The 13,738-nt window shown below is 44.8% G+C and overlaps 1 protein-coding gene across 3 annotated transcripts in view; it reads left to right on the forward strand.

Annotated features, from left to right (window-relative positions):
• Positions 1-13,738, forward strand: part of MED14 (mediator complex subunit 14) — a 101,929-nt gene that overhangs the window by 24,475 nt on the left and 63,716 nt on the right. For all 3 annotated transcript variants that reach the window (XM_068113681.2, XM_068113680.2, XM_078776575.1), the window contains 4 exons: positions 2,681-2,903; positions 6,973-7,179; positions 8,841-8,981; positions 12,508-12,584. In XM_068113681.2, coding sequence (XP_067969782.1) covers positions 2,681-2,903; positions 6,973-7,179; positions 8,841-8,981; positions 12,508-12,584 — 648 coding nt within the window. The remainder of the gene's footprint in view (positions 1-2,680; positions 2,904-6,972; positions 7,180-8,840; positions 8,982-12,507; positions 12,585-13,738) is intronic.

A 13,738-nucleotide genomic window follows, 5' to 3' on the forward strand; every position in this document is an offset into this window, starting at 1 on the left:
CTTCACTGGATGCAGCTGCAAGATAAAACTTGATGGAGGATTGCAGCGAAGGATTGTTTGAATGATGGAGAAAACACCTCAGTCAACTGCCAGACAGATTCAAGCTGACCTTCAGACACAAGGTACGACAGTTTAAACTTGCATCATCCGGTGCCAACTCAATGAAAGGAGGTTCTATGGTAGGAGACCCAGGAGGACCCCACTGCTGAGAGAGAGACATAAGAAAGCCCAACTAAAAAAAAAAAAAAAACACACCTGAACAAGCCAAAATCCTTCTGGAAGAATGTCATTTGGACAGATGAGACCAAATTAGAGATTTTTGGTAAAGCACATCATCTCTATGTTTACAGAAAACAAAATGAAGCCTTCAAAGAAAAGAACACCTTCCCTACAGTCAAACATGAAGGAGGTTCAGTGACCTTTTGGGGTTGCTGGGCTGCTTCTGGCACTGCGTGCCTTAAATGTGTACATGGCATCATTAAATCAGGAGATTACCAAGGCATTTTGGAGCCCAATGTTGAACCCAGTAAAAGAAAGCTGGGTCTCCGTCGAAGGTCATGGGTCTTGCAGTAGGACAATTACCCCAAATACACTTCAAAAGGCACCCCGGAATGGTTCAAGACAAAACGCTGGACTATTCTGAGGTGGTCAGCAATGAGTCCAGATCTAAATCCTATTGAACACCTGTGGGGAGATTTGAAAGCAGCAGTTGGGAGAAGACACCCTTCAAATCTGGGAGAACTGGAGCAGTTTGCACAAGAAGAGTGGGCCAAACTGCCAGGAGAGAGGAGGAGGAAGCTCATTCAAGGCTATAAGAAGCGCTTCACTGCAGTTATTTTGTCCAAAGGCTGTGCTACCAAATATTAAGTCGAGGGTGTCAATAACTTTTGTCAATGCCATTTCTTTTTATTTTCTGATTTAAAAGGATATATTAAGTTCTGAATCAAAAACAAAGGTTCTGTAATATTAACAGTGAAATAAAGAATTGTGGAGACAAAATACTTTTGTCAATTTCAACTTATTTTTGGAGAAAATTGTGAGTTAGTTGAATGAAGTGCAAGGGTGCCAATATTTTTGGCCATGACTGTATATAATATAACGTGTATTTACATTTTATTATTGTTTCAGTCTTCCTTCAGTTTAGGACATGGGACTGCATGTTCATGGCCTTGTGGTTGTTCCTTTCTCTCAAATCTTTGTTTTCAGATTGCAATTTATTTTTTTGTTGTATGGTGCTCTATTTTGTAGATGTTATATTATTGTGGAAATGAAATGTTTGCACAGAACGTGTTTTCAATCTCTTTTAAAAATACACCAATATCAAATGTATTTTTAAATTTATTAGTTTTCTTTTACAATACGACACTTTCTGATAGGCTCATAAAAAGCTCGATAAATGATCCATCATTGTTGTCATCATTAAGATGTTTTGCTGATGTCATAGAAATGGAGACTTGGAGGACTGGTTTTGCATACCCCACAACAAACTCCCACCCCACCGCCACATTCATCGAAGACTTGTGGGGAGTTCATGCACATACCACATACAAGACATGGACTTGGGGATAAATCGGTGTACTTTTACATGAGATTAATATACAATGGACAAATCAACACGACATGGGATTTCAGTTTGTGGGATGGAGGGGGCTGTGGGTAGGATTGAAATGGGAGAGGTGTGGGAGCCAAGACTACATGGAACTTAGGATCCACAGGGTAATTTGCCAAATGATGAACACCAAAACATTGGGATCTCAAGTAACACTGAAAGCAAGGTAATCCAAACATGTTAGGTAAACAGATATGCACTTCTGAATCTGACGGAACTGGTTTGGTTTCACTAGGTTTCTTTTATAGCCAACTAGCAGAAGTACCCGGCGTTGCCGGGCGGGGGAGGGGGCAGGGGGAGAGGGGGAAAATGGGGGAGGGGGGAGGGGGAGGAGGGGAGGGGAGGGTGGGAGAAGGGGAGAGGGAGGAAGAGGGGGAGGGGGGAGGCAGGAGAGGGGAGGGGGGGAGGCAGGAGAGGAAGGGAGTTCATTTATATGCTGGTGGGTGAATGTGGCGTTCATACCGTTTCTGCGTTGAGTGTGATGCCGAACAGGAAGAAGAAGAAGAAGCCGTACTACCAACTTCGTACACTTCCAGAATTGTTTGATTTATTTGTGTTCAAATGTCTGGTGATTGTTTTGTATTTATTTATGCGAATGTGTACTTGTATATAACTGTCATTAATTAAAAAATGCGTCGGCACTATCGAGCGATTTTTTTTTTTATAACTCCAAAAAAACGAACTTTTTTTTTTTTCATATATATCTATATATACATATATATATATATATATATATATATATATATATATTGCCTAAAACACTCCCAGGCACTCACTGATGAACCTCTGAAAGTTTGACGAAGATCTGTTCAGCCATCTCTGAGAAAAATTGTGACACAGACAGACATCTCTCTTATATAGTAGATTACACTGCAACTGCAAGTTCGTTAAACCTCTACCCTTGATCTCTGTGTGATGCAGTTGTTCCGGCAGAGGCTTTTGAAACAGGTTTGGGAATGTTAGGCCACCAGGTTGCTCAGCATACTATCGGAATTAAAGGTGGTTTTGCTGCAAGTTCGATAATGTGTATTGTGCTATTGACACTATTGACACAATGTTTGCTTTTTACAGACTTTGGCTTGGTGTGCAGCGATGCCGACAGTCTGTACGGCACTTGCCTACGCAATGTTCTGAGACTGTACCTTTCAGCACCACAACCACAGCACTCTGTCCCTCATCTGCGTCTGTCTGCACCTCGCCTGCTCCTTTTTACACTCCACTGGGGCACCCGCTGCACAACATCACTCGCCCCCACCTTTTCATCCGTCTCACTCGGCTGCAAGCTTGTTATGTGGTACATTCCAACATTCCCATTTTACCCTCCCTCTTCAATCTTTTATTTTGTTTCCTTGTTCTTGCTGTCAGCCACGGTTTTTTTTGGGGCACCGTGCAAAGTCATTCTCAGGCAACTTCAGTGATATTTACTAATAACATGTAGGAAGCTTAATGATGCAGTATCTGAGAGAAAAGGCACCCCTGATAGTCCTCCAGAGGACATCCATCTTTTAATTTCAGAAAAAATAGGAATTCAGAGTTGTTCAAGAAAGCACATCGTCAGGTTCCATCATCAGGTCAATCTGGGAGTCATCAGCCGAGCAATGAAAGCTGATGTTGAAATTCCTTAACATTTCTACCGAGTGGATGAAGATTAAGAGTGCACCAAGTACAGATCCCCATGGAACATGAACGGAGAGATAAGTGGGTCATATTAATTATTATTGACACAGAATGTTGTTATTCCATGAAGCCACAAAATCCAGTTTCATATTTGAACATTCTGTGTTAATAAGGAAGATGCATCACATCAATGGTGAGTTAGGATTGAATTGATGGTCTTCGTCAACCTTTCCAGTAGGATTGCTTTGCCTCTTTCATTGTCTGTCTGCATCTCGTTGTAGAAACTTAATAAAGTTTCTGCAATATAACCTTGTCTTGTGTCTGTCTGTCTCCGAGCTTGAGCAGGGTTCCTTGCTCATTTTTGAATGGCATTACATGCCAAACCGCCACTCTTGTCTTTTCGTTGATATACATTTGATGACGAGAAGACTTTGATTTGTAGTGAGTCAGTAGATATGTGGCTCGACACTGAGTAGCACAATTAGGCATTCGTGCTTATCCTTAAAATTTAACATCTTGTGCTCTCTAATTACTGGGAAATTTATGTAACTATCCATTTCAGACAGTACTGTGCGATTTCGGATCTAGTTCGCTAGAAACACCCGCTCCCTTCGGGAGCAGCCTGGGGCGAGGAGAGGCGGGCAGGGTGGAGGTGGGTGAAATATATTTTGCGACGTGACTCTAAGAATCCCACCTGTCGGCAGCAGGGGTCAGTAAACCACTGGCATTGTGGTACGTGTACAGGCGAAAGTCATAAGGTGTCGCCCCCCTCGTCGGCCTATCTCCTCTTTATCCCACTGACTACAACTTCTCCCACTGCAATCATCATATCTGTACACACCTTATAATTGCCTGGCACTCTTCCCTTCTTCATCCTCTTCAATGCTGTCTGCACCCACCTCCTCTGTGATCTCCACCACCTCCACTTTCCCTTCTACATAACATGGCAACTCTAACTCGCCATTGCTTCCTTCTCGGTTCAACAGTTCCTTGAAATATCCTTCTCGCACCTTCAATACTGCCCCCCTCTCTGTCACTGGTCTCCCACCACCATCCTTAATCACTGCACCCCATTCATGTCCTTATTTTCCCCATCCCTGTCACAAGCCAATTTATAGATCATCTTCCCACCATCCTCTTCCAACTTGTTGTACACCTCCTCTTCTACATCATTCCTCACCCTATCCACTGATTTCCTTGCTGCTTTTTTCTTTCGCTCATATAGGTACAGCAACCGTGCATCCGGTTGTTCCCCTCTATCCTCTTCCAAATCTTATTTTCACCAACTGCCTTTGCTATTTCCTCCATCCACTATACCTGGTTTCTATCCTTCGATGATGCACCCTTTCCTGACGTCCTTCCACTCAAAACTTGTGCAATTCCCAAATGCTTCTCTGTACCTCTTCCACTCCAAACCTTACGGTGCTTCGCTAAGTTGCTCAAACCTGGCCCTCATCCTCTCCTTGTACTATACGAGGACGTTGCCCCATACACTTCCCCCTCATAATCTTCTGACCCCTGCTTTTAACATCTCTCCTTTTCTTCATCCGTACCACAAACACCACAGGCTTGTGTTAGGTGGTAACATGCTCTCCTGCACTGCTTTACAATTCTTAACCCTCCACAACTGTCGCTTCCTTGCCACCACCAAATCAAGTTCTGTTCTGTGCTGTCCATTCCTCCAGGTAACCGTGTTGCTTTCCCACTTTTGATAGAATGAACCAGCTATGGCCATCTCATTCCTTGCCACCAGCTCCACCAACTTTTAGAGTTGAGGGCCCTCTCTATTCCTCTTTCCCCAACCAGATTTACCAACACATTCCTCTTCAGCCGGGCCTGCTACTCCCACGTGCACTTTAAAGTTCCCCGCCATGCACAGCATCACTTCCAGCTCAACCATTCCCATCATCCTCTCCAATGCATCCATGAATTCCTTCTTCTCCTTCTCAGTCTTTCCCAATTGTGTCCCACATACCGACATAAACACATAGCATTTGCCTCTGTATCACCACCCGTGCCATAATTATCAGCCCCTCCCATCTTTACACTCGGACCACATACTTGCTGATCTCTTCCGATACTATTATTCCCATGCCATTACTCCTTCCATCCCCACCCACGTGCAACAACTTGTATCCTCCTACCGACCTCCTCACCCTGTCTCCTTTCCATCTGGTGTCCTGCACACACAACACTTCCAACCTCCTCCTCTGCATCATCTCCACCACATCGCCCCCTCTTTCTTCCATTGATCCCACATTCAAACTATGTAGCCTGACCTCGCTTCTGAACCACTGCCCACCTGGGAGAGCCATTACCATCTTGATCAGTTTGGGACACTTAGGTCATCAATCAGCAGCGCTGCTGGACCTACTACCCTAGCATGTTATCATAATCCTGTGTGCACGCATGCACACACACCACTCTTTCTCCACTCGCTCCCCCGGACCTGCCCCTCTCCCTCCACAATTGACACTTGACTCTTCTCCCCTACCCTCAAGGCACTCATCCCTACTTCCACCCCACTCACTCCTTGTTCTCTTCCTCCTCCCCCCCCCCCCCCCCCCACTCTCTACCCCTTCCCTCTTCCCTTCCTCTTTTCACCCCTCCCCTTCTTTATGTCCCACTCTTCCCGCTCTCCTTAATACCTTAAAGGCATGCTTATGCAGCTTACAACAAGTAAATATTTTTCACAAAAATCACTCGGTTCTTTCGCAAAAAAAAAAATCACTCTGTTCAAAAGCCACTGTTGTAGTCTAAGACTAATCAACCAAATATGTATATGCAATTGTACCCGAGCCATTCCCAGGGAAATCGGTGCAGAGTAGCAGAGTGCACTCTTCCTTCTTCACTTTGGGTTTGGACTAGTTGACAGTATTTATCCAGCATTCTTCAACCTGCCACAGTGCAGTGCAAGTGACTTGCCACAGTTTGTGACCAGCTGTTATAGGATGTTTGTAGGCACAATGCCCTTGGAAAATGTGGGAAACCTACCAGCCTTCAAGCATCATTACTGACGCAATTCAAAGAACAATGAACTGTTGTGTCCCAAACTACAGCGGACGCATCCACCAGGCTTTCGTTGAACCAGGCATTGTAACAAACGATCCATCTCCATCTGTTTGTTTATGCACTAGTAGATGGAACTGCATAACCACAATACATGGTACCCTGTCTGTACAAAGAAATGTAGGCAACCTTGTCAAGTACAACAACCACATGGGATGACTTCAGGTGGTTATAAACTTGTACTCAGCAAGCAGACAACCTCATTTAGTATTTGTTAATAAAGGTCCACGGGGGAAGTGGGTTGTTGGAACGATGCACACACAGTATTGATGAAATAGCGGAAAATTGGGCATGGAGGTACGGATTGAGGAAAAAAATTGGACACACAGAAAGATGCAGTTTGGCAGATAGAGGCAGACATGTGCAGGGACAGCCAGCCACACACAGACATGTGAACAGTCTGACCCTCCTACATTTTTTCTATCATTTGTTTCCCTTCATACTCCTTTTTAATTTCTTCTTCTAACACTTTATTTAATTTTGTTTAGGGCAGTTTTCTATGTAATACATATTTTGTGATTAATTTTAATTGAAATAATATTTTACTACAATTACTAAAATTTTCCACTCTGTTTTCCTCTTTAGTTTGATTCTTTCACATCTTAATTTTATGCTGTTCTCTATCCTTGATTGCATTGTCACAACGTGCACGTCTGCTTCATGCTTCTCGCCCTTAGGTGGTCGAGGTCTTGGAGACCGAAAATCCAACAGAAGTAACCTACCATTATCACCTTCTTACTGGTGGGAGTGTGGTTATGGGAACAGAAGGCCGTGCAGAACCAAACCTTACATCTCTTGACTTCCGAACTTTCAAAGATGATCTGGATAATCCTTGGGCTTATGGGAGTGTCTGGCAACCCACCTACACATCCTCCACATTGAAGGTAAATCTTATTACCTCTGCCACCAATGGTGGACAGAGGTTATATTTTCACCCCTGACTGTTTGTTTGTTCATCTGACTGTGAGCAGGCTATCTCAAAAAGTTATGGACGGATTTGGACGAAATTATGTGGACAGGTTGAGTGTGTGACAAGACCGAATTGATTACATTTTGGTGAAGATCTCGATGCGAGTATTTTTAAATTTTTGAAGTGATTCTTCACCTTTGAGAGATGGGGCCAAAACGATATATAGCATGATATTTCAAAAAGTTGTGGACGAATTGTGACAAAACTCGGTGGATGAGTCGGGTATGTGACGAGAACAAGCCGATTAGATTTTGTTTAAGGTCAGGATGCAGATCTGGCCCATCAGTGGATACAAGATGTAAACTGTTCATCCTGCCAGAAGTATGGGCTCCACCGAGTGCCGTTCTAGTTAATACTATTTTTTTCTTTTTTTTTGTATACAAGATCGAGGCTCGTGAAAGAGCGAACATTAATCACACAAAAATTCAAACCGACACATAAAACACAAAATAAGGGGAACGGTAGGCAAGATGGGGAGAGAGGGGGAAGGACACAAACACAACATTTGAGAGCAGGGGCATCGAGAGAAATGTGGGAGGGAGAGGGCTTGGGGGGAGGTGGGAGAGGTATAAAACATATGGACACTGCAAGGACTTCCAGGGAAGAACTTGGAATTTCAAAAAAGTGTATCTGGGGTGAATTAGCGGGGGTAGAAAAGATCAAGGTTTTGAATGGGGGAAGATAAGAGATGGTGGTGAACAGCTGTTTTAAAGACCTGGAGGGAGGAGTGGGATAGAAGGGAGTGGGGGAGTTTGTTCCAGAGGCGGGAGAAAAGGGGAATGAAAGAGTGAAGGTGAGCAGAGAGCCGAGATTTTGGCAGTTTAACCATAAGAGGGTTGCTGGCAGATCTTGTGTGACCTGTAGGAATATTTGGGGGACAGCACAGAGAGAGCTGGGGGAGCAAGGCCGGAGAGGAGTCGGTAGAAGACAGAAAGACCACCAACCTGCCTGCGGTGAGTAAAGGTGGGTTTTCACGGGACACGCGAACGGTTCGCGAAGGATGCGAATGTCGAAAAAATGGCAAAGTCCAACATTCGTATTTTTTGAAATACCCTCTGAACAAAAAACGACTCCTGCGAACAATTGACGACGCTTCCGAACCCCCGCGCATGTTTGGCGAACTTTTAGAGCCTAAAATACGAATGTTGGACTTTGCCATTTTTTTCGACATTCGCATCCTTCGCGAACCGTTCGCGTGTCCCGTGAAAACCCACCTTTAGTGAAAGGCCTTCGGAGTTTGCTTCATCGCGGGAGATTCCAATGATTCTGAAAGCTTTGGTTTCAACAGCGTGAAGTCGAGCTAGGTGTGAGGCAGGAGCACCAGCCCAGAGTGGGGGAACAGTATTCCATTGAGCTGCGGATGAAAGCCTTGTATGTGGTGAGGAGCTCAGGTGTGCCAAGGAAGGACTTCATATGCCCAGTTGTTGCCTTTTTTTCAAAGAGAATTGGAAAATGAAATTTTTATTTTGACTCTAAAGAGATAAACCTGCAATGGATAGCCAAGCAGATTTGTTTCATACCTAACACAATTCTTGTTTCTATAATATTATTTTTTCCCATACTTTTCACTTGTAGCGTCCTGCTGCTTGGGAGTTAGCCACCACCGAGTCTAAGCGGCCACGACTGTCTGGAAGCCTATCAACTTTCAACCACCGACTTGCACACCTCGTGGCTATGTGTGATGCAAACCTACCATTCGTAAATCTGCAGAATGAGGTATCAAATTTTGTTGCTCTCAATCTGCACTTGTCTTCATCTTTTTATATTTTTAATGATAAACTGAAGGATCCTAATTTGAAAAAGTGAAATTGAGAAATGGAAGGGAAGGACCAAGAGAGAAATGGAAATGAAGAGGAGTTGGGTGAGAGTGGAGAAAGGGGGGAAGCAAAGATTACCATAAGAGGAAGGATGGGAGCAGGTTTGTGTAGTGTGTGATATTGGTGTGAAGGTACAAAAAAATTCTTCCATTTTTGCAAACATAATAAATACAGTGCATTCAGAAAGTATTCAGACCCCTTCACTTTTTCACATTTTGTTATGTTGCAGCCTTATGCTGAAATCGTTTAAATTCATTTTTTCCCTCATCAATCTACACTCAATACCCCATAATGACAAAGAGAAAACAGGATTTTAGAAAGTTTTGCAAATTTATTAAAAAGAAAAAACTGAAATATCACATTTACATAAGTATTCAGACCCTTTGCTATGACACTTGAAATTTAGCTCAGGTGCCTCCCATTTCTCTTGATCATCTTTTTGATGTTTCTACACTTTGATTGGAGTCCACCTGTGGTAAATTCAATTGATTGGACATGATTTGGAAAGGCACACACCTGTCTATATAAGGTCTCACAGCTGGCAATGCATATCAGAGCAAAAACCAAGCCATGAGGTCGAAGGAACTGCCTGCAGAGCTCAGAGACAGGATTGTGTCGAGGCACAGATCTGGGGAAGCCTACAAAAAATTTTTTGCTGCATTAAAGGTTCCGAAGAGCACAGTGGCCTCCATCTATCTATAATTCCAGTAATCTCTGTGTGTGTGTGTGTGTGTGTGTGTGTCTGTGTGTCTGTGTGTGTGTTTGTTTGTTTGTCTGTGACCGCTGTTTCTCGACAACCACGGGTCCGATATACTTGCAACTTGCCAGGTATATTGCTGGGGTCCCGAGGATGTGCCTTTTCAAGGTTTCATATTAATCAGACAAGTAGTTACCGAGCTATGTCCAAAAAACGATTCAACCAATCAGAGAGCAGCGAGCTATCACGTGTGCCGAACGTGCCGAACAGACTCTGCCTCGGACGGCACATTTGAGAGCGTATTCATTTATTTCACGTTGGCAAACTATGTTGGCGTTAAACTATGTTTTAAAACTAATTAAAACTAATTTGCGATTCTTTCGCTTTCCTGCGCGTTTTTGCACGCTATGGCGATTTCTTTACCAAACTCCGCAAGCCGTTCGCTTTGGACCAAACCATTTCATGTAAATAGAGGGGGGGGATTGTCACCGTACTCGCAAGCCGTTCGCTTTGGACCAAACCATTTCATGTAAATAGAGGGGGGGGATATAATTTTAGATATACAGTGGAAGCTCGACTTACCAGTGCCCCAACTTACGAGTTTTTCGAGATACGAGCCGTCACTCTGGCAGTTTATTGCTTTGAGATGCGAGCCGAGTTACGAGCTTTCGCCACCCGGTCACGTGGTTATCTTGCCGTGCACGTACAGTATCTCTCGTAGTATAGCGCTGCATTTTAGATTTCGCATTTCGGTTATTTTGAGTTTACGCCGCCAGGTGGGCTCCGGTCACGTGGTTATCTTGCCGTGCACGTACAGTATCTCTGTCGTATAGCGCTAATGATATATAACGCCGCCGATAATCATATGATAATTTATGATAATCTATGCAGCACGACGTGGTCCTCACGTCACACAAGGCGCCTTTGCCGGCGCAAAACGGCTCTCTCAGGGTGAAACTCGGTATCGTTTTGAGCGCACGGTTCAGACCTTCAAGAAAAAGTTTATTTTGTAAAAATCGAGCCACGCGTTCAAAAGATATGACCGGTTTTGTTCGCCGGCACGTCGGCGCTCGAATCGAATCGAGTTAAAACGAACACTGCCGTTGTCGGGTCCGTCTGAGACAACCACCGGGCCTAGAACGCTGGGACCGGTCTCGTTGGATAGGCCTGGATCAGATCTCGAAACGCTGGAAGCTGCACCTCTCTGTGATAATCTTGTGGACCATGACAAGAGATCGTGCGACACGTGGTTATCATGCCGTGCAAGTACAGTATCTCTGCCGTCAACTTGTTCAGAGTGCCGGCGATAGCTCGCCTTCTCTTTGTGGAAAACACGGTGAGATCCTTAACATCCAACAACTAATGGGACGCAAACGGGGCGCCCAGTTTAGCGGTACACCCATTGATGAATCACCCTGCCTGTGATTCACCCATGACAGGTTATAGCTGGGTCGGGATTCAAACCCAGGCTGGACAGTTTAGACTTTAGAGTCAAGTGTGCGTACCTCCAGTCCAGGCCATCCTGCTGCATACAGGTGAAATATAAAGCGCGAGATATTTTTATATATACTGTATATTTAAAAAAAAATTGGTGTGGTTTTTGGCGGGCTGGAACGGATTAATAGCATTTCAATGCATTTCAATGGGGAAATTTGATTTGAGATACGAGCAATTTGACTTACGAGCTCGGTCACGGAACGGATTAAACTCGTAAGTCAAGGTTCCACTATATATATAGTACGGGCATGCCCTAGTAATTCTTAAATGGAAGAAGTTTGGAACAACCAGGACTCTTCCTAGAGCTGGCCGCCCGGCCAAACTGAGCAATCGGGGGAGAAGGGCCTTGGTAAGAGAGGTGACCAAGAACCCAATGGTCACTCTGGCTGAGCTCCAGAGATCCTGTGTGGAGATGGGAGAAACTTACAGAAGGACAACCATCACTGCAACACTCCACCGATCTGGGCTTTATGGCAGAGTGGCCAGACGGAAGCCTCTCCTCAGTGAAAGACACATGAAAGCCCACAGAATCTTGTTTCTTACAGTCTGAGAGTCCTTTCGGTGCTTTTTTGCAAACTCCAAGCGGGCTTGTTAGATCCTTGGAGTTATCCAGAGGTGCAAAGGTCAATGCTTCAAATATGAAAGATAGTTTGGCCCAGAACAGGACATGGATGGACACCAACTTTCAAGAAATTATTCTATGAAAATAAGTTGTGAGCAAGAGATGCTGCTTGCCCTTACTGAGGAAGTACAACAGCATGGGTGAATTCTAAGGAGTGAACCTTGCATTCCTGTGGGAAAGCTCTATACTGAGCAGAGCAGGATGCCGGGTGTGTCACACATGATATGTCCATGAACACTGTCCGAATCTTCTTTAGGGTTCAGGACCTCGTTAACTGTTTGACCAGAACATGCCACCTCAAGGGTTCAGGCTCCTGTATAGAAGCTGACTTTGTTAATCTGTTATTAGTTTGAAAACACAAAGCCAGTGATATACGTGTAGTTTTCCACAAGTGATGCCAACCCACGGGGTTTTCTTGCATAAGTTGGTGGAATGCTTCTCTCGTGTTGAACACACCCGGCTCCTCGTATCCACTACATGTGACAATAACTTATTTTGGGGTGAGGTCTATTTTGTTTAAAAAAAAAAAGAGGTTTAAAAAAATTACTTTAATACATTTGTCCATCAGTGAATGCATCTTGTTTCTCACCTCTTTTGTTTACTTTGTAGCTCACCTCTATGAACATCCCTCACCAAGGTTTGCAGCTGGAGGGAGACAACATCACCTTGTCTGTTCGCTTACTCAGGTAGGATACCAACCTGGCCACCCAGATTTACCTGGCGTTTTTGGGTTCAACATATCGGGGTTGGTTTGAATCGGGTTTTATGTCCCAAACCCTGGTGTTGGGCTAGCGGCTAGGGTGCCGGCTTAGGATCCTAGGATCCTGGGTTAGAATCCCGGTCGATCGCTGAATTAACGCCAGGGGGGGTTGACTCAGCCTGTCATCCTTCCGAGGTCGGCTAATTGAGTACCAGTTCACTGGTAATTCCCTGTTTGTCGTTAAAGGCGGCAAAAAGGGTTGGCGTCAGGAAGGGCATCCGGCCGTAAAACATTGCTTCAAAAAGGGGACCAAAAAAACAACAACAACCACGGTTCCCGAAAAGGGCCAACCCCCCGCTTTTTTTTTTTTTTTTTTTTTTTTTTTTTTTTGTATACAAGATCGAGGCTCGTGAAAGAGCGAACATTAATCACACAGAAAGACAAACCGACACATAAAACATATAACATCGGGAGCGGTAGACAAGATGGGGAGAGAGGGGGAAGGACACAAACACAACATTTGAGAGCAGGGACCGAGAGACATGGAGACATCGAGAGATCTGAGAGAGGGCGAGGGCTTTGGGGGGGGGGGGGGCATGGGAAGGGGGCGGTGGGAGAGGTATAAAACATATGGACACTGCCAGGACTTCCAGGAAAGAAGTTGGAATTTCAAACAAGGTGGATCTGGGGTGAATTAGCGGGGGTAGAAAAGATCAAGGTTTTGGATGGGGGAAGATAAGAGATGGTGGTGAACAGCTGTTTTAAAGACCTGGAGGGAGGAGTGGGATTGAAGGGAGTGAGGGAGTTTGTTCCAGAGGCGGGAGAAAAGAGCAATGAAAGAGTGAAGGTGAGCAGAGAGCCGAGATTTCGGCAGTTTAACCATCAGAGGGTTGCTGGCAGATCTTGTGCGACCTGTAGGAATATTTGGGGGACAGAGCACAGAGAGAGCTGGGGGTGCAAGGCCGGAGAGGAGTCGGTAGAAGACAGAAAGACCACCTACCTGCCTGCGGTGAGTGAGTGAAAGGCCCTCAGAGATAGCTTCATCGCGGGAGATTCCAATAATTCTGAAAGCTTTGGTTTCAACAGCGTGAAGCCGAGCTAGGTGTGAGGCAGGAGCACCGGCCCATAGGGGAGAACAGT

Source organism: Myxine glutinosa, chromosome 4, assembly GCF_964187855.1.
Source record: "Myxine glutinosa chromosome 4, kmMyxGlut1.1, whole genome shotgun sequence".
In the NCBI taxonomy this organism is placed as follows: domain Eukaryota; kingdom Metazoa; phylum Chordata; class Myxini; order Myxiniformes; family Myxinidae; genus Myxine; species Myxine glutinosa.